Here is a 24,039-nt window from a genome sequence, read left to right on the forward strand (position 1 = left end):
AATGTAGACCCTGGTCAGACAATGTGCCTCCAGATCCCTGCTGTTCCCCTAGAAAATGTGCAACCCTGAGGTATTTACTTAACCTCTCCGAGCCTCATTTCTTCATCTGCTCCCTGGGGCTAGTAACAGGGACTACCTGATTGAAGGGGGAGCTGTTTCTCACACTCCCTCCCTTGCTGGAGTGAGGTTTTCTCTCTCGCTCCTTGGTTATTACTGGACCTCAGTGGGCTTAACTGGGGGCGACTGGAGATTTTAGAGAAGATATAGGATAGACAGAAAGAAATTTGGGGTCAGATGTGTTGTACGCTCGGCTGGAGATGCACAATCCTCATTGCTTCTTTTTCTCTGTCTTGATTCTTTAAGGCCTTGTTCCTTGCAGTTCTTTAAAACCTTGCTTCAAACCTCTTTCCTTAGCCTTGCTCTGTCCCATGCTTGCTCTTACCTTTAGCTTAACTGCTCTTAAAGTCTTTTGCCCCCTGGTTTGTGCTGTCTTGTCTCTCTTTTGCTCTCATAAAGCCTCAGGGCTACAAACTTGCAAACAGCCGTGCCTACAACCTGCATCTGCACAACTCTTAAGGCCTCGGCCCTTAGACTTGCACTGTGCACTGTCCCACATTCTCTTTGGCTTTTCTTTAGCTTTCCTAAGGGAAGTTCTTTCTCAGCTTTGCTTTCTGAAACCTATGTTAAAGTTCTCAGTGCAGACTTTCTATCAACCCCTCTTTAGCATTTTCCCTTCCATAACTCTTTTCCCTTCCAAAAGCTTCCCACACCAAAATGCCCAAAGTAAAGCCCCAAAAGGCAAAAGCAAGCCCCTCCTCCTCCTGCAGGGATCTTTTATAGCAGCAAACAGGGTGGAGCCACGGGGAAGGGTGTGACATTGTAACAGGAGAAGCCTGCACTCCTACTTCTCTGAATGCAATTTAGGAGACACAGCTGTTCTGCCTTTCCCTGTTTCTTGGCTGGGGCTGTGCCTATCTCGATCTACAGGTAAAAGCAATTAACTGCATCTCACCTTGCTTGTGTCCAGTTCTCATAGGCTTTAATCCGCTCTCCACACTTGATGGGGGATTGGAAGAGTTAATACTTCTAATGACATGGAGTGGCCACTCAAGAAATGTCAAGAAATGAGTGGCTACTCAGGAAGTAGAGATTGGGAGGGTTGTGGTTCAAGGACAGGCAAATGTTCACAGACCCCCATCTCAACAATGGCTGGATGTGGTGGTGCACACCTGTCATCCCAGCTGTGCCAGAAGCCCAAACAGGAGGATCACGGTTTGAGGCTGGACTGCACAAAAAGTTTGTGAGAACCCCTCTAAACCAACAACTGGACACGGTGGCTCAAGACTGTAATCCCTGCTAACTGTGGTTGAGGGGCAGATCAGGAGGATAATAGTTCAAGGCCATTGGGCTGGGTGAGGTGGCATGTGTCTGTCATCCCATCTACATGGGGAAGCACGATAGGATGTTATCCAGGCTGACCCAGGGAATAAAGCAAGACCCCATCTCAAAAATAGCCAATACAAAAAGGACCTAGCAAGTGCAAGGTCCTGAGTAAAAAAGAAAAAGAAATTTGAACAGCTACTGCTATTATCATGCCTTAGAAATCCCACAAGCAATGGAGACTTTTGGTCTGAAGTCTCTGCGTTAGGAATGGTCTCTCTGAGCATTCCACAATAGGCAGGCACATAGCTGTCTCTGAGTGTGTGTGTCCCTTTCACTGCATTATTTCTTGTGATTAAAATATTCTATTCCCTCTAGAGTCCTGCAGGACGAGTGATCAACAACTAGAAAGACCTGAAGTCAAGTCGGCCCCTGGTGGCCGGAACTGGCTGTAGTCAGAGAGAAGGTGTCATCCTCACAGTCTTCCAACCCATTCACGCATGACACATACTGTGCACCAAGATCACATGGATCTTTCTCAAAGTTCTGGTCTGTAACTGCACTTACAGCTTCCTCTTTGGCCAAAGAAATTGGGGCAACCCTTGAAACCATTTCTTTGTAAATTTGTAGACTCAGCAACTGGGTTGAACTCTGATACAGAATAACATTACTTTAAAAAGAAAGATTCCTCCTTATTAAAATGGAGTATGAATACGGTATCAGCTAGCTATTGCTACAGCTTGGCTGTTGAGTGTTCCCCAAAGGCCCATATGTTAGAAGCTTGGTCCCCAGGGCAGTGCAATTGGGAGATGGTAAGACCTTCAGAAGGTGAGGACTAGTGGGAGGTCCTTAGGTCACTGGGTGTGCCCTCATGGGGACAGTCTCTTCCTCTGTGTTTTGGCTGGTGAAGTACACAGTTGGCTGTCATGACATGCTACCCTTGCCAGAGGTCCAAAAATATGGGACCACTTGATTTTAGACCGGAACCTCTAGAGCTGTGAGTCAAAATAACCCTTTTATCTTTGTAGATTAATTGCTTCAGATGTTTGGTTATAGTGACATAAAGCTGACATACAGCTACTACTATAATATTGTTATTATATAATATATAACAATATTATATAAAGCACTCCAAAATTCAGTGCTTTAAAACCAGCCATCTGTACTTGCTCATACATCTAAAGGATGGCTAGGATCACTGGATTTAGAGGGCTTGGCTCTGAGCTGTAGGTAGTCTCCATGGGTCCCCTGGCCTCTGTCTCTTGTCACACTAGTGGGTTGGCCCGGGGGGTGGGGGGGAGTCAGAATTTTCAGAGGAAGAACAGAAACAACCAGCAGTTCTCAAGGCCTCAAAACACACTCGTATGCCTGCCCACATTCCTGTGGAAAAATCCCATAGTGTGGCAAAGCCCAACACCACAGGGAGAGGAAAAATACTCTGCTTTAGCAGGAAGAACCTCAAGACTGTATGGTAAAAGTTACCTGTCCGGCACAGCCAGCTCCAGAGACGTGGCCTGGGACACAGGGCTCTGGGCTTGGAAGAGACCCACTTCCACTGAATGCTATGCTGTCAGCATCTTAAAACTCTTAGCAATTGTTTGGTATGGAGCCCCACATTGTCACTGTTCACTGGGCCCTGCAAATCACAGGCCAGTCATGGACAGAGTGTGGGTCTGTGTGATGAACTGGGAACAACAATGGGGTCTTCTCATTCAACAAAACTGTTTTCACTGCGCCAAGAGTAACATCCACCTCCTCTCCACACCCCTGCTTCAGAACTACAGGGTAGACTCGGCAGTGGACCCAGACTGCTCCACTTTCCACCTGACTCCTCCCCATGACAGAGGCATGGCTTGGAGGAGCCTGAGGGGACAGGGCATAAGGAGCCATTTGTGGGAGCACCTGTGGTTTTCCAGTATTAAACCTGGATCATGCTGACTCCCCAAAACTCTCCAATGAGTTCAACACCCCCCATGCTAAGTCCACCCCCCAGTCACAGTGAGAACACTCAACAGAATGGAAAATATCCATCTGCAAGTGCCAAGAAACCTGAAGTGGGATGGGACAGTCTCGGGGAAACTGAGACATGAACTGGAGAATCCCAGAATTCTTGATCCAGAGGGACATCCCTAACCAGGCAGCTAAGCCCCTCCCTTGGACAGGCTCAGTCTAACTCAAAATCCCTCAGTCTAAGAAGCACCCCTGGACCACCAACCCCGAGGCTTGACGACCACTGCTCACGAAGCAAGTTCCTCTTTATTCTCATTCCTGTCCTTTGGCTTGCACTGAAGAGAGCTGCCACTCAGCTTCTGGTGTGACCAGATGCCCCTCGCCAGGCTCCCCACAGAAACCCTGAGTGTGCCACCCTCCCGCGTGGCTCACTCCAAGCCTTACTTACAGTGGTCCACAGAGCCCACAGATCGTCTGGTGGGGAGAACCACACAAGCAGCGAAAGGCTCTTGCCATGAAAATGAATAACAAGCAGGAGCTGACACCCGCACCCTGCAGTTCAGACAATTACCCAGGGAGCACATTTTCTGATAATTGTGGAGCTAAAAATGGACCCACTCTGAGAATCCCTTCCTTCCCTCCAAAAGGCGGAGGTGGTGTAACAACAACCCGTAGCAGAGAGGCAGCACGTTCTGGACTATCTGAGGGACTGTTCTAAGAAGTTTCTCGGAAGATACAGTTCCCAGAAGGTGGTGATGACATCTAGGGCCCTTCCCACAGAACCCAATGCACCTTCCCACTGGAGAATCTGAATCAGAACCCACTGAAGATAAGAGTGACAGGAGGGAGGGGCCCCAGTTTTCCCACCTTTGTGAGATGGGACACTTTCCTAAGAAGACAGGAGGATGTCACCAGCCAAGGTCACCTCTGCCTCAGCACCAGATGCACACATAGGGATGTCTCAAAGGGTTTTAGGCCAGAGCAAGGGGTCAGGCTGGTAGGAGGCACAAGCTTCATGTATTTATTATCTCACATACTTCCCAAAACTCCACAAATGGTTTCTACTCTGGTCACCCCTACTTTGCATCATTTGAGGCTCCACCGTGTGTTGCACGGATGGTACAGGTGCAGCAGGGTTTGGAAGCAGCAGAAGCTTGCACAGTTCATCACAGTTCCACTCTGAAGGACCCAGAACAAGCTGAGAGAGGGCATTTGGGGAATTAAATGCAGACTACAGAAAGGGAGGGCACAGTAGAGGGAACTGCAGGTTAGAGATCTCCTGGGTCGAAAGTGAATACAGCGTCACAATAAATCAGATTTAAAAATACAAACCCCATCCACACAGGCTGTCTTAGGCACCACCAAAATGAGGTGATCAACAGGTCACTGACTGTCCAGTGTTCCCAACGAGAACAGCCAGAATCAGCTCTTACTCAATGAGTGCTCAGTGAGTGCCTTCAACAGGTGGTACACAACAGGTGGACGCCAGAAAGGATGGTGAATGGTCAGTGACCTTCTTCCAGAGCTGGCATTCCAGTGGAAGAGACCAAGCACAGGCCCAGCACTTAATGCATCTGTGCAAATACAGTTCACAGAGTTATCAAATGAAGCCAAAGAGCACATGAGTTACAGTACACTCCCCATGGTCAGACACCCACAGAGTCAACAACCTGAAATTACACAACTTCAATGCAAACGATCTCAAGTATCCAGGCACAGACAGAGGTGAGGAACAGACAGGTGCGTGTTAAGGAGAGTGGTTAGGAGGGAGACTCCTTCAAGAGCATAAAGCTGCAGGCAAATGGCTTGTTTCTGCCTCATTAGCCCAGGGTACTGGCCACCCCACCCGGGAGTAGAGACCCCAAGGATGCAGAAGGAATGAGCTCACACAGCTGTAATGCCTAACATCCCCGAGCAGGTGTTCCCACTCTCTGACGTCTGTCTTGGACTCTTCCCCAGTGTTTTCCACTGCAATAAGCAGCAATGGTGTTGTACTTCACAGAAGCAGCAGAGACAGGAGCAGGTGAGGAATGAGTAAAGGAAAAGGGCAAAATCCAGGAAAAGGTACTTGGAGTAGTTTCCTGGAGTAAAATGCCTGTTCTACTGTTTCTAGAGATGTATGTAACCCATATCCAAATTTTCAAATGGCATAGATTGCTTACTTTCAGATCTTTGGTTCTGACCTTGGAAAGGCCCAGAGCATAAGGCTGTGGGCAGTAGGACTTCGGCAGAGGCCTCAGACCACTGCAAGCTCTCTAGCCAGAGTCCATGATCCGCAATATAAGGCTCAGCAAGGCTAAATGTCATGGGCAGGGATTACTTCACTGCCAGAGAATACAGGATGGTACATCCAGGATGGGGGAAAGGGCAACTTGTTCTTGTCAAAGTGTCTACAACACTTACACGTTGTCTTAAAGGACAAACCAGAGACTGTGAAGGTGATACCTGGAGCAGGGCATGGTATTTACGACATTATCCAAGAAAACATTTACATATTCATGATTTAAATTATGCTGCTTTCTTAATCAGTCTTTGTTCCTTGCATCACTAGTATTTTCAAATGTGTGTCTCATCCTTACACTTTCTGGCTGTGATAGCCAAGGTATGAAATTCTAACGGGCTGAATTTCTTAGAAAACATTAAATGACAAGTAATTAACTGAAGAAATAACTGGCACTTTGGCTATGCTCGTCCAAGGCCAGGCATCCTTACTGAAATACAAAGAAACCTCAAGACTTCCTAAAAGTCTTCTCTGCCCAGTGCTGGTCCAGCACTTGGTTCTCTTCTACTCACCTCACACAGATGGCTTCTTATGACCTGAAGCTGTAAGAAGTCCTATGTACCAAGGTCAGGGTGTCCTTTGGCTCAAGGCACAGACACTCGTATTTTACCTGTGAGTTCCTGTTCTGACCGGATAATGACAGAGTACAGAGTGTGGACCCCCCCAGCCTGGGCCACATGTGCACACAGGTATTTCAGAATGAGTCTAGGGCAGCTGTGGTCTACTGCCTGATAATTCAGAGCAACTCTGGACAGCATGGCTCCTCCTTTAACACCTCCCCATCCTGCCAATAATCACAAATTGAGTGACAGACTGAAATTTCAAAAGAAACCCAGCATCCAGGTAAAAAACTTCCAAAGTCAAGAGGGAGCATGCCTGAGTCCAGCACCAGATGGGAACAGAGACAAGGAAGAAGGAGCAGCTGTAACTGCCACCCATCATCATGCAAAAGTAAAGAGCCTCTGAGTCCAATCAGAGGGCACTGGAAATAGCCAGTGTCTTCCTGACACTTTGATTGATGGCCACTGCTTTTAATGAGCTCCTCTTGCCTCTGGAGGTTTCTGAAGGACTGGTGACTGCTCCCTCCTCCCTGGGTAGACATGAGCCTTGCCAGTCATTTCCCTGGGAGCCCCCACTGTGGTCCTCCACCCTCCTGCATGGAGCACCACTCTGACCTTTCTCAGCAGGAAGCAGATGCGTTCAATGTTCCGCAGCCGTTCCCTCTGTCAGGGTGCACAAGAGAGAAAGAAGACAGGCGGTCAGGGTCTCCTGGAAGCCTGTGAGAAGCCCCTGCCCCAGTGAGCCCCAGTAAAGGAGGCAGAACCCACCAGAGACCCTCCTGGACCCATGCAGTGTGCTCCCACCATGGCCTTTTCTGCTTCTGGTCTTCTTCCTTCCTCCTCATCAGAGCATTCGCGCTTAACAGAACAGCCCTGGCCTGCACTAGGTATCCCTTCAGGCCCACATGCTTTTCCTGCGGTCAAGCCCTTCTCAGCCTCCACGAACCTATCAGGGCCTCCATCTGCACGGCAGGCCCCATATGCCCACTGGGCGTCCAGGGTCCAGGCAGTAGCCTCATCAGAGTCTGAGTCAGATAAGTTCTCTACATTGTTTTCCTTCTCTGTGTGAGTGCCCTTGGGGGGTTGAGGGGGAGCTCCCCATGGAGTCAAACACCAACGCGCCCCTGGCCAGGACTTTTCTATAAGTCAAGTCCACCTTTGAGGGCTGGCTCACTGCCGAGGGAAGCTGTCCTGAGGCTGGGCAGGTGACACCGCCCATACCACGCTCCATGTGGCTGCCTCCTTTCCCCGCAGTGACTTTTGCAGTATCTGAACACAGCCGAGCCATCCCCAGTGCTTCATGGCTGAGGCAATGTGGTTGCCATAGATGTGATGGTCATGACAGTCCTCGTGGACCCAGACAGGACAGATGGCCAGATACCTCAGTCCCCTAATCAAATCATAAACAGTGACTCCTGTGCAGCCTGTAAGCCCAGAGGAAGGAGCCATAGCAGGAGGAGTCACACGGAAGACAGGTCACACAGATGTGGGTGAGCACACACACACATGAAATAAGGTGCTACAACGCATCCTCCCCGTCACTGTGTGCTTGGGAAAGGGAGGGAAACCATCCCACCCCCTGGAGGGTCCACCAGAAGAGAAGAGTCAGCAACATTTGGAGCTTTAGGGCACCCCAAATCCAAATGGGAGCTGGGGTGTGTCTCAGTGGTAGACCACTTTGCCTAAAATGTGTGAGCCTCTGTGTTCCATCCCCAGCTCCACAAAAAAAAAAAAAAAAAAAAAAGAAGAAGAAGAAAAGAAAAAAAAAAAAATCCAGTGGGCCTGGTGCCCTCACTGAGAAATGTTCACACAGATCAGCAAGTTCTTGTGACCAAGTTCCTTTAGGGCTGGGTCACCAACCAAAACCCAGAGCTGGATATGGAGCACAGAGGCCCGAAGGGCTCGAGATGAGTCAGATGAAGCATCCAAGTGTTTCACGTCCTGCCATGGAGTAGCATCAAAGAACCAGGAAAATGTGGAAGTCATAAATGTCTAACTGCTTTTCTGTTTGGAGGCTTTATGATTTTGTCTGCTTTTGATTTTAATCCAAGACAAGAGTCTTTGGGCTTTAGTCTGCTTGTGAGAGGTCTGGGCTTCACAGGGCCCAGATTCCTTAGTTAATTTGTTAACTAAGTTAATAAGGGTTTTTTTGGTTTTTTTTTAATAGGGCTGGGGTGTAGCTCAGTGAAAGAATGCTGATCTAGCATGCACAAGGCCCTGGGTTCCATCCCCAGCACTGGAGAATTCTTCCATATTCATTCCTGTTTTCATCAAGGTATAGTTAGTGACCATCTGCTGTGTACAAGCTGTGCTCCTGCTGTCCTTTCCCAGAAGTTCCAGGGGCTATACCAGTCCTAATTTTCTTCTTCTTTCTAGAACAAGGGACTGGTCCTGGTGAGAAGGAATTGCTCCACAAAGCATCTCAAGATCTCCCCAGCTGTTTGCAGCCCAGCATGGGATTTGCACTACGGGACTGAAATCTCTCCCAGCATTGATGCTGGGATCACACGAGAAATCTGTAAGTAAGCTGCTTTTTAATTTGAGCCCAAACAATCAGGAGGCAGGAATGCAGGCTCTGCCTTCCCTGGTGTTCTGAAATGGGCTGTCTTTCAGACACCTGCTAGCTGCTGACAAGCCAGGTGTATGCTACTGGTGCCAAACCCAGAATGTCCAGAAAGACAGAGACCCTGGCTGAAACCCTTCCAGGCCTGACGGAGCCCCATTATCATAGGTGGATGGCAAGGCTGGTAGATAAGAATAAAATGAACTTGAAGGGCTAGGAGCTTGGCTGAGTGGTAGAGTGTCTGCCTAGTAAGCCCAAGGTCCTGAGTTCAAACCCAGTACCACTAAAACAATGGACTTTAAAAATCGTAACTTTTACAAAATACCCTAAGTTTTCAAGGGTGTAAGAAATACCTTCACAGATATACCATCAAATCTTTTACAGGCAGACCTGGGTTCAAGACCTAACACCCCCCACTAATGAACTATGAGACCTAGACAGAGACTCCATTTTGTGGACTACAGATTGGGATAATGGGGCCTGTCCAGAAGAGTCATGAGGACTGCAGATTACGTATAGAGGTTCCCAGCACATAGTAAAAACTCAAAGCAAAACTGCAGCTCCACCTTGTAGAGTGGAACACTGAAGTCTGCCCACCTCATAGCCACTTGGTAACTCCTTAACAGCAACTCCTCCTTCAGGGGCCTGCAGCTGAGGGGAAGACCTCTTTGTCCCCTGTTATTAAGGAATGATACTGTCAGCCTCCAGGGTTAAGATGCTATCATCTTAGTACAGCCCCATGTTCTCTCTATAGATTCTCAAACAGACAAAAACTTGCCTTCACACTAGAATCTACAGCCAGAAGGAACCTTCTCTCAGCACAGTCTCGTGGACTTGGAAGGAGACACACTTGAGTGGACCGTGTGCACTCCATCCTTCAAGGCCAGCAGCACTGATCTGTGTAAATTTGGAGAGGGCTCTGTCCACGTGTTCAGTAGTCTGTGCTCTGGGACATGGGCTGCACTGACCAGAGAAGCCAATGGCCAGCTCCCAGAGCCACCCAACAAAACTGGAGGCATGGGCAGGTGGGAGGCGAGTGGACTCCAGGCTACCAACCAACCACCTGAGATGAATGTACCCTGGGTGCACATCTGGGTTCACACATCTACCATACGTGAGAACCTGGTGCCCACAAGCAGAGTGGGATGCCCATGCATGGCGCTCATATGCCCTGCAATGGCATTGGCGGACATGGAGCCTCTCACTTAAGTTGGAGATGAGAAGGGAACAAGCACTGACTCCAGGCATGGAGGACCCTGCTCCATGGAGCAGCAGACCCTCCCCTGGATTATAGGGACTGCCACACTTGATGTGCAAGATATCGCAAGACCCCTATAGGCCTCAAGAGCAAGATGGCTCCTCAACAACCTTGAGCCAGGTCTGGAGGCAGAGTTGGGGTTCTGTGTTCTTTCCTCATCCTACTCACAAAACCCTAGTCCCATTTCATGGTTGTGGGTGGCTTGTGGGGACACCACCTTCCTCTCGCCTGCACCTACTACTTACCGCATGTACAGGGTTGCACTGGTCTATGGGGCTCTTAAAATCCGTCCTTAACTCATCAAAGGCGATGATCTGAAACAGAACAGGAAGAATCAGGATGTTATGCACAGGTGAATCACACACTTCACAAAAGCTTCCTACAGATCTGCTTCCAAATCCAGGAGGAGGACGAGCTGGCCAGGAGCTATCACTGTCAACACCATGACACATGGGGTTGACGGTCTTCTTGACTGTGTATGCTCAAACACTTCCCAAATGGCTTTTTTTTTTTAAATCTCCTGTTCTTTACAAAGATGTAGAAAAACTACCATGGTGGAGGCAGGTTTGAACTTAGATAAAGCACAAAAATTTAAAACTTCAAGTCACAACTTTTGTCTTCTCCCCCACCATAGGATGGGCTATTTATTTTGTGACTTTCAGTAGAAATACCAATTAGAAGTAAAGTGGATGGAAGCTGGGGAAAAAAAAAGATAAGAAAAACAAGGAAGTAGAAGAGAAATAACCAAATCTCTAGACATCCACAGCTGCACAGGCAACTCCTGGGCATTCCACACCTCTCAGTCCTGAAGCTCATTGTGGACATAACCTCCAGGTGCCCCAGACAGCAATGGTTTCCCCATTTGTCTGAAGGAGACAATGGAGGAGGTGACCACCAGTCACAAGATGAGGCATGGTCCATCCACAGAAGGAACTTTGAGGGCAAAAGCTCTCAAGTCGACATCCTAACCCCTACACCCTTAGAGGATCAGGTGACAAAGTGGCATTTGGCCAGGAAACTGTCTCTCTTACATACGCTCAGCAAAGTCTGCACACTTGTACAGTTTGGATCTGGAATGTCCCCCAAAAGCCATGTTGAAGGCATGGTCCCCAGGGTGGTGCTATTGGGAGGTGGTGGAGCCTTTAGGAGGTTGGGCCTCATGGGAGGAAGTGAGATCATTGGGGGTGTGCCTTTGAAGGGGATAGTGGCTCCTTCCTGTCTCTGTCTCCTCTGTGTCACTGTCTCTGGCTGGCTTTCTGGCCCCCATGGAGTGAACACACCTCCTCTACTATGCACTCCCATATGATTCTCTGCCTTACCACAGGCCCAAAAGCAAAAACCAAGCAACTGTGGACTGACAACATGAGCCAAAATAAACCTTGCCTCCTATCTTGGATATTCTGTCTGTGTGGAAAACGGACTACCATGCCTATTGAAGTTAAGTGGACATACCCCACCTCCCACAACAGCACATCCCAGAGAGCCCGTGAGTACTTGGCAGGGGCCCCACCCAGCAGCACAGGCTGAGTGATCCACTGAGGGAGGCAGCACCCTCAACTTTCTCATCCTGACAAGGCCCCACACGACCAGTCCCGAGAGAACAGTCAATGGGACCACATCTTTGACCAAGACTGCTCCGTTACACACTCGTCCTGCCCTGCTCCTAATCCCGCTCCTGTCTCATTCAAGCCTTTAATTTTTAACACCTCTGGCTACAGAACACCTTTACACCTGTGGACACAATGGCCACCTCATTTTGTGACTGGTCCACCTATGGAAAGGCCACATTTTCAGCAGCCTTCTCTGCCTGGGCTCAACCCCCTTCCCTGAGTCTTGACAGGGAACAAGACTCTGGGCCCTGAGTACCCCCGTCACCTCATCAGCGGGATGCAGCCACATGGATCTTGCTGTCCATATCCTGAAAGAATTCAGGATCTTGAATCTCATGGGGGGAGTGTTGGACACAGCAGGAATGAGGAAATGCCCCCAGGCACAAGACTTGAACCTAAAACCCCAGAAGGCCCACACCCTGGACCCATGATTAAGGTACTGGCCCTGTGTCCTTGTGGAACCCACTCCTATACTGAGGTCATGCATGTGCCTTGAGGGTGTAATAACCACCTTATGACCTTCTGCTGGCAGCACTAAATAGGGAAGGGAAAAAAGTCAAATGCAGAGGTGCCTGCCCTCACCTTCTCAAAGGTGCAGGTGTACGACTTCCCATACCTAGGCAGCCACTATGCAGTCCTCAAATCTTTGGTAGGGGCCCCATGGGAAGGGCCTCAGTGTTACACCTCCTAGACACTCCATCCCACTGGGTAGTAAAACCTCAGGCCCAGATGACTTTGACATAGCTGGCCCTTACCTGAACTGCCCACCTCATTTTTGCTTTGCTAATAAGTCACTAATCTCTTTTTTAAAAACTCAGTTTGTAGTCACATTTTAATTGTCAAAAACACATCTGTCTAGTGCTGTTAAATAGCACTAGAAAATTCTATTGGACAGCACAGAAAATTCTATCCAACCACTAGTCAGAGGCCCACAGAATGGGTCCAGTCACACTTCCACAATGAGTCACAAAGTACTGTCAGTTATTATGACCCCTGCACGCTTCTTCCCCAATCTAAGTCTTTCCACCTGTTACTTACACAAGCAAGCGCTAAGTTTCCTTGTCATCCTAATTGCCCTCCACTGATACCACAGGTTGTGAACATTCACCCTAAAATGTGACCATGCCCAAAGTGAGGCCAGCTGGCACAAAGCAGGTGACCACTCAGCTCCCCTGCTTTGCAACCTATGCCTGACCACTGCATATTCCATGGCTTTACAATGAACTTGCATGACCCAAAAGCCCTGTGTCTTTTTTACATGTGTCCACCTCATTCTACATGAGTGGCTGCACAAGTGTTGATGGACAGCAGGCTAGTCCATCAGTCCTGTGTTTTGAGACATGACCTGTCTCCCAACTAGGAATCCTAATAAACACAATGTCCTCAACATCCACATCCCCTGATGACAATGTACACCAAGTGGGACTAAGAACAGAGCCCAAAACATGTCACCCCCAGTCCCTGTGTGTCTGAGATGCTCTGCCAGGCCAGGAGCCAGCAGCCTGGAGGAGACAGGAAGACCTGGGTGGAGAGAGGAAGGCCCAGAACTGCAGTTTGCAAATTTGGGGTCCATTAATAAAGGAGCTTCCTGGGAGCTTTCTGGTGACAGTGATGCCAAGCTGCAGGGCAGACAGATGTTTTCAGCATCCCATGCCGTCTCTGTTACTCACTTGACAACATTCAGGAAACATCTTTTACACACAGCCCTGGGCTGGCCACACAAAACCGGACAGGGTACAGCTCTTGTCCTCATCGTGTTCATGACCTGTGGGACTCTAACAACAACACTTATCCCAGGCTCACTCTATCAGCACTTGCTGGCCAAGTGCTACCCAAGATTTACGTCCTTTAATCCTTTGGCAACCTATGAGAGAGGTACTGTTACTGCCCCCATTTCAGAGATTAAGAAATAGAGGCAAAAGTTGGCTAAATTGTTTGCCAAGAATACAGCTCTGGTGGCCAGGAGCCAAAGCACAGCCTGCCTGGCACTAAGCCATGATGCCCTCCTGCTGAGTATATGCAGAGGAGGACATAGGGAAGAGTGAGCAACTGAGAGCAGAAGGAAAGCTTCCCAGGAGAGGGAGACTTAGGTAACCCTCTGCTTGCACAGGTCATGCACATTCTCAGTGCTGGCCCCCTGGCCTGCATCTGACACAGTGGCCAGGAGCACAGTGCAGTCCAGGCCTTCGGGAGAAGTATAGGGAGGCAGGGAGCTCTTCCTACAATAGCCAAAGCCTGTTCCTGCCACCATCAGGCTTTGGCTAGCTTCTCCAAATGCCCGCCCAATCCTCCAACCTGTGTGTGTGATCCCCACACACACAGAGAAGATCAGGAAGCACCAGTTGCTGCCAGATAAGGTCCTCAAGGACTTGAGCAACGTCAGGCACTGCTTTAGTCTGCCCTAAGTCTAGATGGCCTCCATCCTGTCCAGCCTTATATCAGCAGCAGAGGCAGCCTGGACCCACCTCAAGAAGCAGAGAATTATAAAAACTGGCTAGAAAACATTCTGGAAGTACTTCTTTCTTTAGGTCCATAACATTTATAACTAGAAGACAAAAAAAAAAAAAAAAACCACCCTGCCTGTCTGAAACAGTTCATTTGCTAAAAGCAGTCACACTGTACTACAGCAAAAACCTTCCTGGAAGATGAAGAAATGGTTGAAATCTCCACCTCCATTGGTTAACGAGTCCCCTGCCTGCCCCATCAGAGAGCTGAGAAGTAGAAGAACCAGGTTCCCCTGGAACTTTCTCTTCCTGTGTTTGCCCCACATTGCCCTCTAATTATGGAAAGGTCTTTTCAGAGTCTCATTGAAATAATTTGAGCTGTATGAGAACTCTGGGGACTAAACAGGGGCTTCCCACTGGCACACAATTCAGGAAACCAAGGCCCAATCAGAGGATTTGAGTAACACTGCAGGACAAGTGAGGCCAGCCCACTCAGACACAGACCTGAGGGCTACCAAGCGTGAGGCCCCGAGTTCAAACCCCAGTACAGCCAAAAAAAAAAAAAAAAAAAAAATCAGACAGAACTGAGTGTTCAGTCACTTAGGGCTCTGCCCAGCACCCTGAACAGTGAGCAGAGTGAACAGAGATAAGGTCCGATTTTGTGACTTTAATCTGTGTCTCTCCAGCGCCGAGCCAGAGTGTTCCTCATGTATGGGTTCACCTTTGCGTCCCCTTTTCTGTCAAGGGCCTGCTCAGACCCTCTGCCCACTTCTCAACAGGAAGACTTGCCTTGTTTTCTTTTTGGTTTGTGCTTGTTGGTGTATGCGGTAGAGTGGCTCCTCTTGCGGCTTTAGACATTTTAAATACCTTCTCTCTCGGCCACCTGCTATTTAACTGTCTATGGCCGAGATGTCCTTCATTGAATGAAAATCAACTTCACCCATTTTTGCATCATGCTTTATAGTGTTTGAACTTTTATTTAAGAAGTTCTTCTTTGATACCAAGAGACACAGCTACACTCTCTCGCTATTTTCTTTGTTCTTTCTGAAAGCTTACAATGTTGCTCTTCCCCTGCCCTCAGATACCAGGATCTGCAGTTGTGCTGGATCAATTCACAGATCGCGATTTCACTGTGTGTTCATGAGTGTCGCCATGTGCTAGGCACTGGGCTCAGAGTCGCGGGTAGAGGACAGACATGGCTCCTGGGCCATGACAGAAATGGAGTAAGAGCTCCATGTGAGCCAGGTGTGGTGGTGCACATCTGTAATCCCAGCTATTCGAGAGGCACAAGTAGGAGGGTGGCGGTCTGAAGCCAGGCCCTGGGGAAAATGTGAAAATTATCTGAAATTACCTGAAAAATAATTAAAGCAAAAAAGAAAGGGCTGGGGGCTCAAGTGGTAGAATGCTTGACTAGCAAGCACAAGCCCTGAGTTCAAATCCATGTGTCACCAAAAAGAGAAAAAGAACTCCATGTGACAGGAGGTAGCAGGGGTAAGGAAAGGACAGTCCCAAGTAGGAGGAATGAAATTTCAACTTGCAAACTGCCTGGCAGAAACCAGAGTTTGGCAGACACATGTGAACCATGCTGAAAGAAGAGCCAGAGACAACTGTCCATAGGGATCTAGAATTTACATTCTAACATTCAGGTCTTCAAACCAAATGAACTCCTAAGAAAACTCTCCCTAAGATGCGCTCAGCAGAGCCCTGCCATGGTGCCCAGCAGCAGACTCCCTCCTCAGAGAACGAGTGGACGGCCCTGGCCTCCAAGCCTGCATACTCCACGTATCGGCAATTGCAGGCTGAGTTGGAAACCCACATGGGCTCCCAAAACTAGTGCCCATCTGATGATTACACAGATAGATCCCCATCAGGGGCAGACCTGAACCTCTAGGGTTTTCCTAAATAGTACCATCTCTTTGGGAAGTTTTAGGAGTCAGACATTATAAATTTATTAATTAATGTACCTCAGCGGGAGAACAGCAACCAAAGCACCAAGTCAGGGTGAAACCAGAGGTCACACGTGGCTCAGCTGACCAGAGTGATGGGTTCTCTCACAGTCCATCCACACTCCCCACGCCACGCTGTCTTTGTGCTCAGAGAAAGACACACAGTCACCGCTTGTGGGAAGGGCTGTGTAGGGGAGTGTGCAGCTTGGGTTTGGTCCCTGGCTTTGCTCTTGATTGTGTGATTCTGAGCAACCTCTGGGCCCCTTTGTGCCTCAGTTTTCTCATATGCAAAATTAGCACTATGGATGGGATCAGCATTTCTGAATACATAACAGAGGTAGTAAACATTTCAGAAATTTTTTTTTTCATTTTTCTTTTATTATTCATATGTGCATACAAGGCTTGGTTTATTTCTCCCCCCTGCCCCCACCCCCTCCCTTACCACCCACTCCACCCCCTCCCGCTCCCCCCCTCAATACCCAGCAGAAACTATTTTGCCCTTATCTCTAATTTTGTTGTAGAGAGAGTATAAGCAATAATAGGAAGGAACAAGGGGTTTTGCTGGTTGAGATAAGGATAGCTATACAGGGCATTGACTCACATTGATTTCCTGTGCGTGGGTGTTACCTTCTAGGTTGATTCTTTTTAATCTAACCTTTTCTCTAGTTCCTGGTCCCCTTTTCCTATTGGCCTCAGTTGCTTTAAGGTATCTGCTTTAGTTTCTCTGCATTAAGGGCAACAAATGCTAGCTAGTTTTTTAGGTGTCTTACCTATCCTCACCCCTCCCTTGTGTGCTCTCGCTTTTATCATGTGCTCATAGTCCAATCCCATTGTTGTGTTTGCCCTTGATCTAATGTCCACATACGATTTTTGGTCTTTTGGGCCAGGCTAACCTCACTCAGAATGATGTTCTCCAATTCCATCCATTTACCAGCGAATGATAACATTTCGTTCTTCTTCATGGCTGCATAAAATTCCATTGTGTATAGATACCACATTTTCTTAATCCATTCGTCAGTGCTGGGGCATCTTGGCTGTTTCCGTAACTTGGCTATTGTGAATAGTGCCGCAATAAACATGGGTGTGCAGGTGCCTCTGGAGTAACAGTCTTTTGGGTATATCCCCAAGAGTGGTATTGCTGGATCAAATGGTAGATCAATGTCCAGCTTTTTAAGTAGCCTCCAAATTTTTTTCCAGAGTGGTTGTACTAGTTTACATTCCCACCAACAGTGTAAGAGGGTTCCTTTTTCCCTGCATCCTCGCCAACACCTGTTGTTGGTGGTGTTGCTGATGATGGCTATTCTAACAGGGGTGAGGTGGAATCTTAGTGTGGTTTTAATTTGCATTTCCTTTATTGCTAGAGATGGTGAGCATTTTTTCATGTGTTTTCTGGCCATTTGAATTTCTTCTTTTGAGAAAGTTCTGTTTAGTTCACATGCCCATTTCTTTATTGGTTCATTAGTTTTGGGAGAATTTAGTTTTTTAAGTTCCCTGTATATTCTGGTTATCAGTCCTTTGTCTGATGTATAATTGGCAAATATTTTCTCCCACTCTGTGGGTGTTCTCTTCAGTTTAGAGACCATTTCTTTTGATGAACAGAAGCTTTTTAGTTTTATGAGGTCCCATTTATCTATGCTATCTCTTAGTTGCTGTGCTGCTGGGGTTTCACTGAGAAAGTTCTTACCTATACCTACTAACTCCAGAGTATTTCCTACTCTTTCTTGTATCAACTTAAGAGTTTGGGGTCTGATATTAAGATCCTTGATCCATTTTGAGTTAATCTTGGTATAGGGTGATATACATGGATCTAGTTTCAGTTTTTTGCAGACTGCTAACCAGTTTTCCCAGCAGTTTTTGTTGAAGAGGCTGCTATTTCTCCATCGTATATTTTTAGCTCCTTTGTCAAAGACAAGTTGGTTATAGTTGTGTGGCTTCATATCTGGATCCTCTATTCTGTTCCACTGGTCTTCATGTCTGTTTTTGTGCCAGTACCATGCTGTTTTTATTATTATTGCTTTGTAATATAGTTTGAAGTCAGGTATTGTGATACCTCCTGCATTGTTCTTTTGACTGAGTATTGCCTTGGCTATTCGTGGCCTCTTGTGTTTCCATATAAATTTAACAGTAGATTTTTCAATCTCTTTGATGAATGTCATTGGAATTTTGATGGGAATTGCATTAAACATGTAGATTACTTTGGGGAGTATCGACATTTTTACTATGTTGATTCTACCAATCCATGAGCATGGGAGATCTCTCCACTTTCTATAGTCTTCCTCAATCTCTTTCTTCAGAAGTGTATAGTTTTCCTTGTAGAGGTCTTTCACATCTTTTGTTAGGTTTACACCTAGGTATTTGAATTTGTTTGAGGCTATTGTAAATGGAATTGTTTTCATACATTCTTTTTCCGTTTGCTCATTGTTAGTGTATAGAAATGCTAATGATTTTTCTATGTTGATTTTATATCCTGCAATCTTGCTATAGCTATTGATGATGTCTAGAAGCTTCTGAGTAGAGTTTTTTGGGTCTTTAAGGTATAGGATCATGTCATCTGCAAATAGGGATATTTTGACAGTTTCTTTCCCTATTTGTATTCCTTTTATTCCTTCTTCTTGCCTGACTGCTCTGGCTAGGAATTCCAGTACTATGTTGAATAGGAGTGGAGATAGTGGGCATCCTTGTCTGGTTCCTGATTTTAGAGGGAATGGTTTTAATTTTTCTCCGTTAAGTATAATGCTGGCTGTAGGTTTGTCATATATAGCTTTTATAATGTTGAGGAACTTTCCTTCTATTCCTAGTTTTCTTAGAGCTTTTATCATGAAATGATGTTGGATCTTATCAAAGGCTTTTTCTGCATCTATTGAGATGATCAAGTGGTTTTTGTCTTTGCTTCTGTTAATGTGGTTTATTACGTTTATTGATTTTCGTATGTTGAACCACCCCTGCATCCCTGGGATGAAGCCTACCTGGTCGTGGTGAATAATCTTTTTGATGTGTTGCTGAATTCGGTTTGCCATTATTTTGTTGAGGATTTTTGCATCAATGTTCATTAAGGAGATTGGCCTATAGTTCTCCTTTTTGGAGGTGTCTTTGCCTGGTTTTGGGATAAGTGTAATACTGGCTTCATAAAATGTGTTTGGCAGTTTTCCTTCCCTTTCTATTTCATGGAACAGTTTAAGGAGGGTTGGTATCAGTTCTTCTTTAAAGGTCTAATAGAATTCAGCAGAGAATCCATCAGGTCCTGGACTTTTCTTTTTGAGGAGACTCTTGATTGCTGCTTCAATTTCATTTTGTGTTATAGGTCTATTCAGGTGATTAATTTCCTCTTGGTTCAGTTTTGGATGATCATATGTATCTAGAAATCTGTCCATTTCTTTTAGATTTTCAAATTTATTTGAATATAGGTTCTCAAAGTAATCTCTGATGATTTCCTGGACTTCCATGGTGTTTGTTGTTATCTCCCCTTTTGCATTCCTGATTCTACTAATTTGGGTTTTTTCTCTCCTCATTTTAGTCAGGTTTGCCAGGGGTCTATCGATCTTGTTTATTTTTTCAAAGAACCAACTTTTTGTTTCATTAATTCTTTGTATGGTTTTTTTGGTTTCTATTTCGTTGATTTCAGCTCTTATTTTTATTATTTCTCTCCTTCTATTTGTTTTGGGATTTGCTTGTTCTTGTTTTTCTAGGAGTTTGAGATGTATCATTAGGTCATTGATTTGGGATCTTTCAATCTTTTTAATATATGCACTCATGGCTATAAACTTTCCTCTCAAGACTGCCTTAGCTGTGTCCCATAGGTTCCGGTAGGTTCTGTTTTCATTTTCATTGACTTCTAGGAACTTTTTAATTTCCTCTTTTATTGCATCGATGATCCATTCTTCATTAAGTAATGAGTTATTTAGTTTCCAGCTGTTTGCATGTTTTTTGTCTTTACTTTTGTTGTTGAGTTCTACTTTTACTGCATTGTGGTCAGATAGTATGCACAGTATTATTTCTATTTTCTTATATTTGCTGAGGCTTGCTTTGTGCCCTAGGATATGATCTATTTTGGAGAAGGTTCCATGGGCTGCTGAGAAGAATGTATATTGTGTAGAGGTTGGATGAAATGTTCTGTAGACATCTACTAGGTCCACTTGATCTATTGCATATTTTATTTTTTTTTTTTTTTTTTTTTAGCAAAATAAAGTCTTTATTTTTTTTTTTTACCCTTTTTTTTTTTCTTTTATTATTCATATGTGCATACAAGGCTTGGTTCATTTCTCCCCCCTGCCCCCACCCCCTCCCTTACCACCCACTCCACCCCCTCCCGCTCCCCCCCCCTCAATACCCAGCAGAAACTATTTTCCCCTTATCTCTAATTTTGTTGTAGAGACAGTATAAGCATTAATAGGAAGGAACAAGGGGTTTTGCTGGTTGAGATAAGGATAGCTATACAGGGCATTGACTCACATTGATTTCCTGTGCGTGGGTGTTACCTTCTAGGTTAATTCTTTTTGATCTAACCTTTTCTCTAGTACCTGTTCCCCTTTTCCTATTGGCCTCAGTTGCTTTTAAGGTATCTGCTTTAGTTTCTCTGCATTAAGGGCAACAAATGCTAGCTAGTTTTTTAGGTGTCTTACCTATCCTCACCCCTCCCTTGTGTGCTCTCGCGTTTATCATGTGCTCATAGTCCAATCCACTTGTTGTGTTTGCCCTTGATCTAATGTCCACATATGAGGGAGAACATACGATTTTTGGTCTTTTGGGCCAGGCTAACCTCACTCAGAATGATGTTCTCCAGTTCCATCCATTTACCAGCGAATGATAACATTTCGTTCTTCTTCATGGCTGCATAGAATTCCATTGTGTATAGATACCACATTTTCTTAATCCATTCGTCTGTGCTGGGGCATCTTGGCTGTTTCCATAACTTGGCTATTGTGAATAGTGCCGCAATAAACATGGATGTGCAGGTGCCTCTGGAGTAACAGTCTTTTGGGTATATCCCCAAGAGTGGTATTACTGGATCAAATGGTAGATCGATGTCCAGCTTTTTAAGTAGCCTCCAAATTTTTTTCCAGAGTGGTTGTACTAGTTTACATTCCCACCAACAGTGTAAGAGGGTTCCTTTTTCCCCGCATCCTCGCCAACACCTGTTGGTGGTGGTGTTGCTGATGATGGCTATTCTAACAGGGGTGAGGTGGAATCTTAGTGTAGTTTTAATTTGCATTTCCTTTATTGCTAGAGATGGTGAGCATTTTTTCATGTGTTTTCTGGCCATTTGAATTTCTTGTTTTGAGAAAGTTCTGTTTAGTTCACTTGCCCATTTCTTTATTGGTTCATTAGTTTTGGGAGAATTTAGTTTTTTAAGTTCCCTGTATATTCTGGTTATCAGTCCTTTGTCTGATGTATAATTGGCAAATATTTTCTCCCACTCTGTGGGTGTTCTCTTCAGTTTAGAGACCATTTCTTTTGATGAACAGAAGCTTTTTAGTTTTATGAGGTCCCATTTATCTATGCTATCTCTTAGTTGCTGTGCTGCTGGGGTTTCATTGAGAAAGTTCTTACCTATACCTACTAACTCCAGAGTATTTCCTACTCTTTCTTGTATCAACTTAAGAGTTTGGGGTCTGATATTAAGATCCTTGATCCATTTTGAGTTAATCTTGGTATAGGGTGATATACATGGATCTAGTTTCAGTTTTTTGCAGACTGCTAACCAGTTTTCCCAGCAGTTTTTGTTGAAGAGGCTGCTATTTCTCCATTGTATATTTTTAGCTCCTTTGTCAAAGATAAGTTGCTCATAGTTGTGTGGCTTCATATCTGGATCCTCTATTCTGTTCCACTGGTCTTCATGTCTGTTTTTGTGCCAGTACCATGCTGTTTTTATTGTTATTGCTTTGTAATATAGTTTGAAGTCAGGTATTGTGATACCTCCTGCATTGTTCTTTTGACTGAGTATTGCCTTGGCTATTCGTGGCCTCTTGTGTTTCCATATAAATTTAACAGTAGATTTTTCAATCTCTTTAATGAATGTCATTGGAATTTTGATGGGAATTGCATTAAACATGTAGATTACTTTGGGGAGTATCGACATTTTTACTATGTTGATTCTACCAATCCATGAGCATGGGAGATCTCTCCACTTTCTATAGTCTTCCTCAATCTCTTTCTTCAGAAGTGTATAGTTTTCCTTGTAGAGGTCTTTCACATCTTTTGTTAGGTTTACACCTAGGTATTTGATTTTGTTTGAGGCTATTGTAAATGGAATTGTTTTCATACATTCTTTTTCCGTTTGCTCATTGTTAGTGTATAGAAATGCTAATGATTTTTCTATGTTGATTTTATATCCTGCTACCTTGCTATAGCTATTGATGATGTCTAGAAGCTTCTGAGTAGAGTTTTTTGGGTCTTTAAGGTATAGGATCATGTCGTCTGCAAATAGGGATATTTTGACAGTTTCTTTACCTATTTGTATTCCTTTTATTCCTTCTTCTTGCCTAATTGCTCTGGCTAGGAATTCCAGTACTATGTTGAATAGGAGTGGAGATAGTGGGCATCCTTGTCTGGTTCCTGATTTTAGAGGGAATGGTTTTAATTTTTCTCCGTTAAGTATAATGCTGGCTGTAGGTTTGTCATATATAGCTTTTATAATGTTGAGGAACTTTCCTTCTATTCCTAGTTTTCTTAGAGCTTTTATCATGAAATGATGTTGGATCTTATCAAAGGCTTTTTCTGCATCTATTGAGATGATCAAGTGGTTTTTGTCTTTGCTTCTGTTAATGTGGTTTATTACGTTTATTGATTTTCGTATGTTGAACCACCCCTGCATCCCTGGGATGAAGCCTACCTGGTCGTGGTGAATAATCTTTTTGATGTGTTGCTGAATTCGATTTGCCATTATTTTGTTGAGGATTTTTGCATCAATGTTCATTAGGGAGATTGGCCTATAGTTCTCCTTTTTGGAGGTGTCTTTGCCTGGTTTTGGGATAAGTGTAATACTGGCTTCATAAAATGTGTTTGGCAGTTTTCCTTCCCTTTCTATTTCGTGGAACAGTTTAAGGAGGGTTGGTATCAGTTCTTCTTTAAAGGTCTGATAGAATTCAGCAGAGAATCCATCAGGTCCTGGACTTTTCTTTTTGGGGAGACTCTTGATTGCTACTTCAATTTCATTCTGTGTTATAGGTCTATTCAGGTGATTAATTTCCTCTAGGTTCAGTTTTGGATGATCATATGTATCTAGAAATCTGTCCATTTCTTTTAGATTTTCAAATTTATTTGAATATAGGTTCTCAAAGTAGTCTTTGATGATTTCCTGGACTTCCATGGTGTTTGTTGTTATCTCCCCTTTTGCATTCCTGATTCTACTAATTTGGGTTTTTTCTCTCCTCATTTTAGTCAGGTTTGCCAGGGGTCTATCGATCTTGTTTATTTTTTCAAAGAACCAACTTTTTGTTTCATTAATTCTTTGTATGGTTTTTTTGGTTTCTATTTCGTTGATTTCAGCTCTTATTTTTATTATTTCTCTCCTTCTATTTGTTTTGGGATTTGCTTGTTCTTGTTTTTCTAGGAGTTTGAGATGTATCATTAGGTCATTGATTTGGGATCTTTCAATCTTTTTAATATATGCACTCATGGCTATAAACTTTCCTCTCAAGACTGCCTTAGCTGTGTCCCATAGGTTCCGGTAGGTTCTGTTTTCATTTTCATTGACTTCTAGGAACTTTTTAATTTCCTCTTTTATTGCATTGATGATCCATTCTTCATTAAGTAATGAGTTATTTAGTTTCCAGCTGTTTGCATGTTTTTTGTCTTTACTTTTGTTGTTGAGTTCTACTTTTACTGCATTGTGGTCAGATAGTATGCACAGTATTATTTCTATTTTCTTATATTTGCTGAGGCTTGCTTTGTGCCCTAGGATATGATCTATTTTGGAGAAGGTTCCATGGGCTGCTGAGAAGAATGTATATTGTGTAGAGGTTGGATGAAATGTTCTGTAGACATCTACTAGGTCCACTTGATCTATTGCATATTTTAGATCTTGGATTTCTTTATTGAGTTTTTGTTT

The 24,039-nt window shown here is 45.0% G+C and overlaps 1 protein-coding gene across 5 annotated transcripts in view; it reads right to left on the bottom strand.

Annotated features, from left to right (window-relative positions):
- Positions 1 to 24,039, bottom strand: part of Cnih3 (cornichon family AMPA receptor auxiliary protein 3) — a 228,087-nt gene that overhangs the window by 44,181 nt on the left and 159,867 nt on the right. For 4 of the 5 annotated variants that reach the window (XM_074048884.1, XM_020174145.2, XM_074048885.1 and 1 more), the window contains exons 2-3: positions 10,238 to 10,306; positions 6,787 to 6,834 (exon numbers count right to left, since the gene is read on the bottom strand). In XM_074048884.1, coding sequence (XP_073904985.1) covers positions 6,787 to 6,834; positions 10,238 to 10,306 — 117 coding nt within the window. The remainder of the gene's footprint in view (positions 1 to 6,786; positions 6,835 to 10,237; positions 10,307 to 24,039) is intronic. The other variant, XM_020174144.2, reaches the window with a different exon arrangement.

The sequence above is a fragment of the Castor canadensis genome, chromosome 11 (assembly GCF_047511655.1).
Source record: "Castor canadensis chromosome 11, mCasCan1.hap1v2, whole genome shotgun sequence".
NCBI lineage: Eukaryota > Metazoa > Chordata > Mammalia > Rodentia > Castoridae > Castor > Castor canadensis.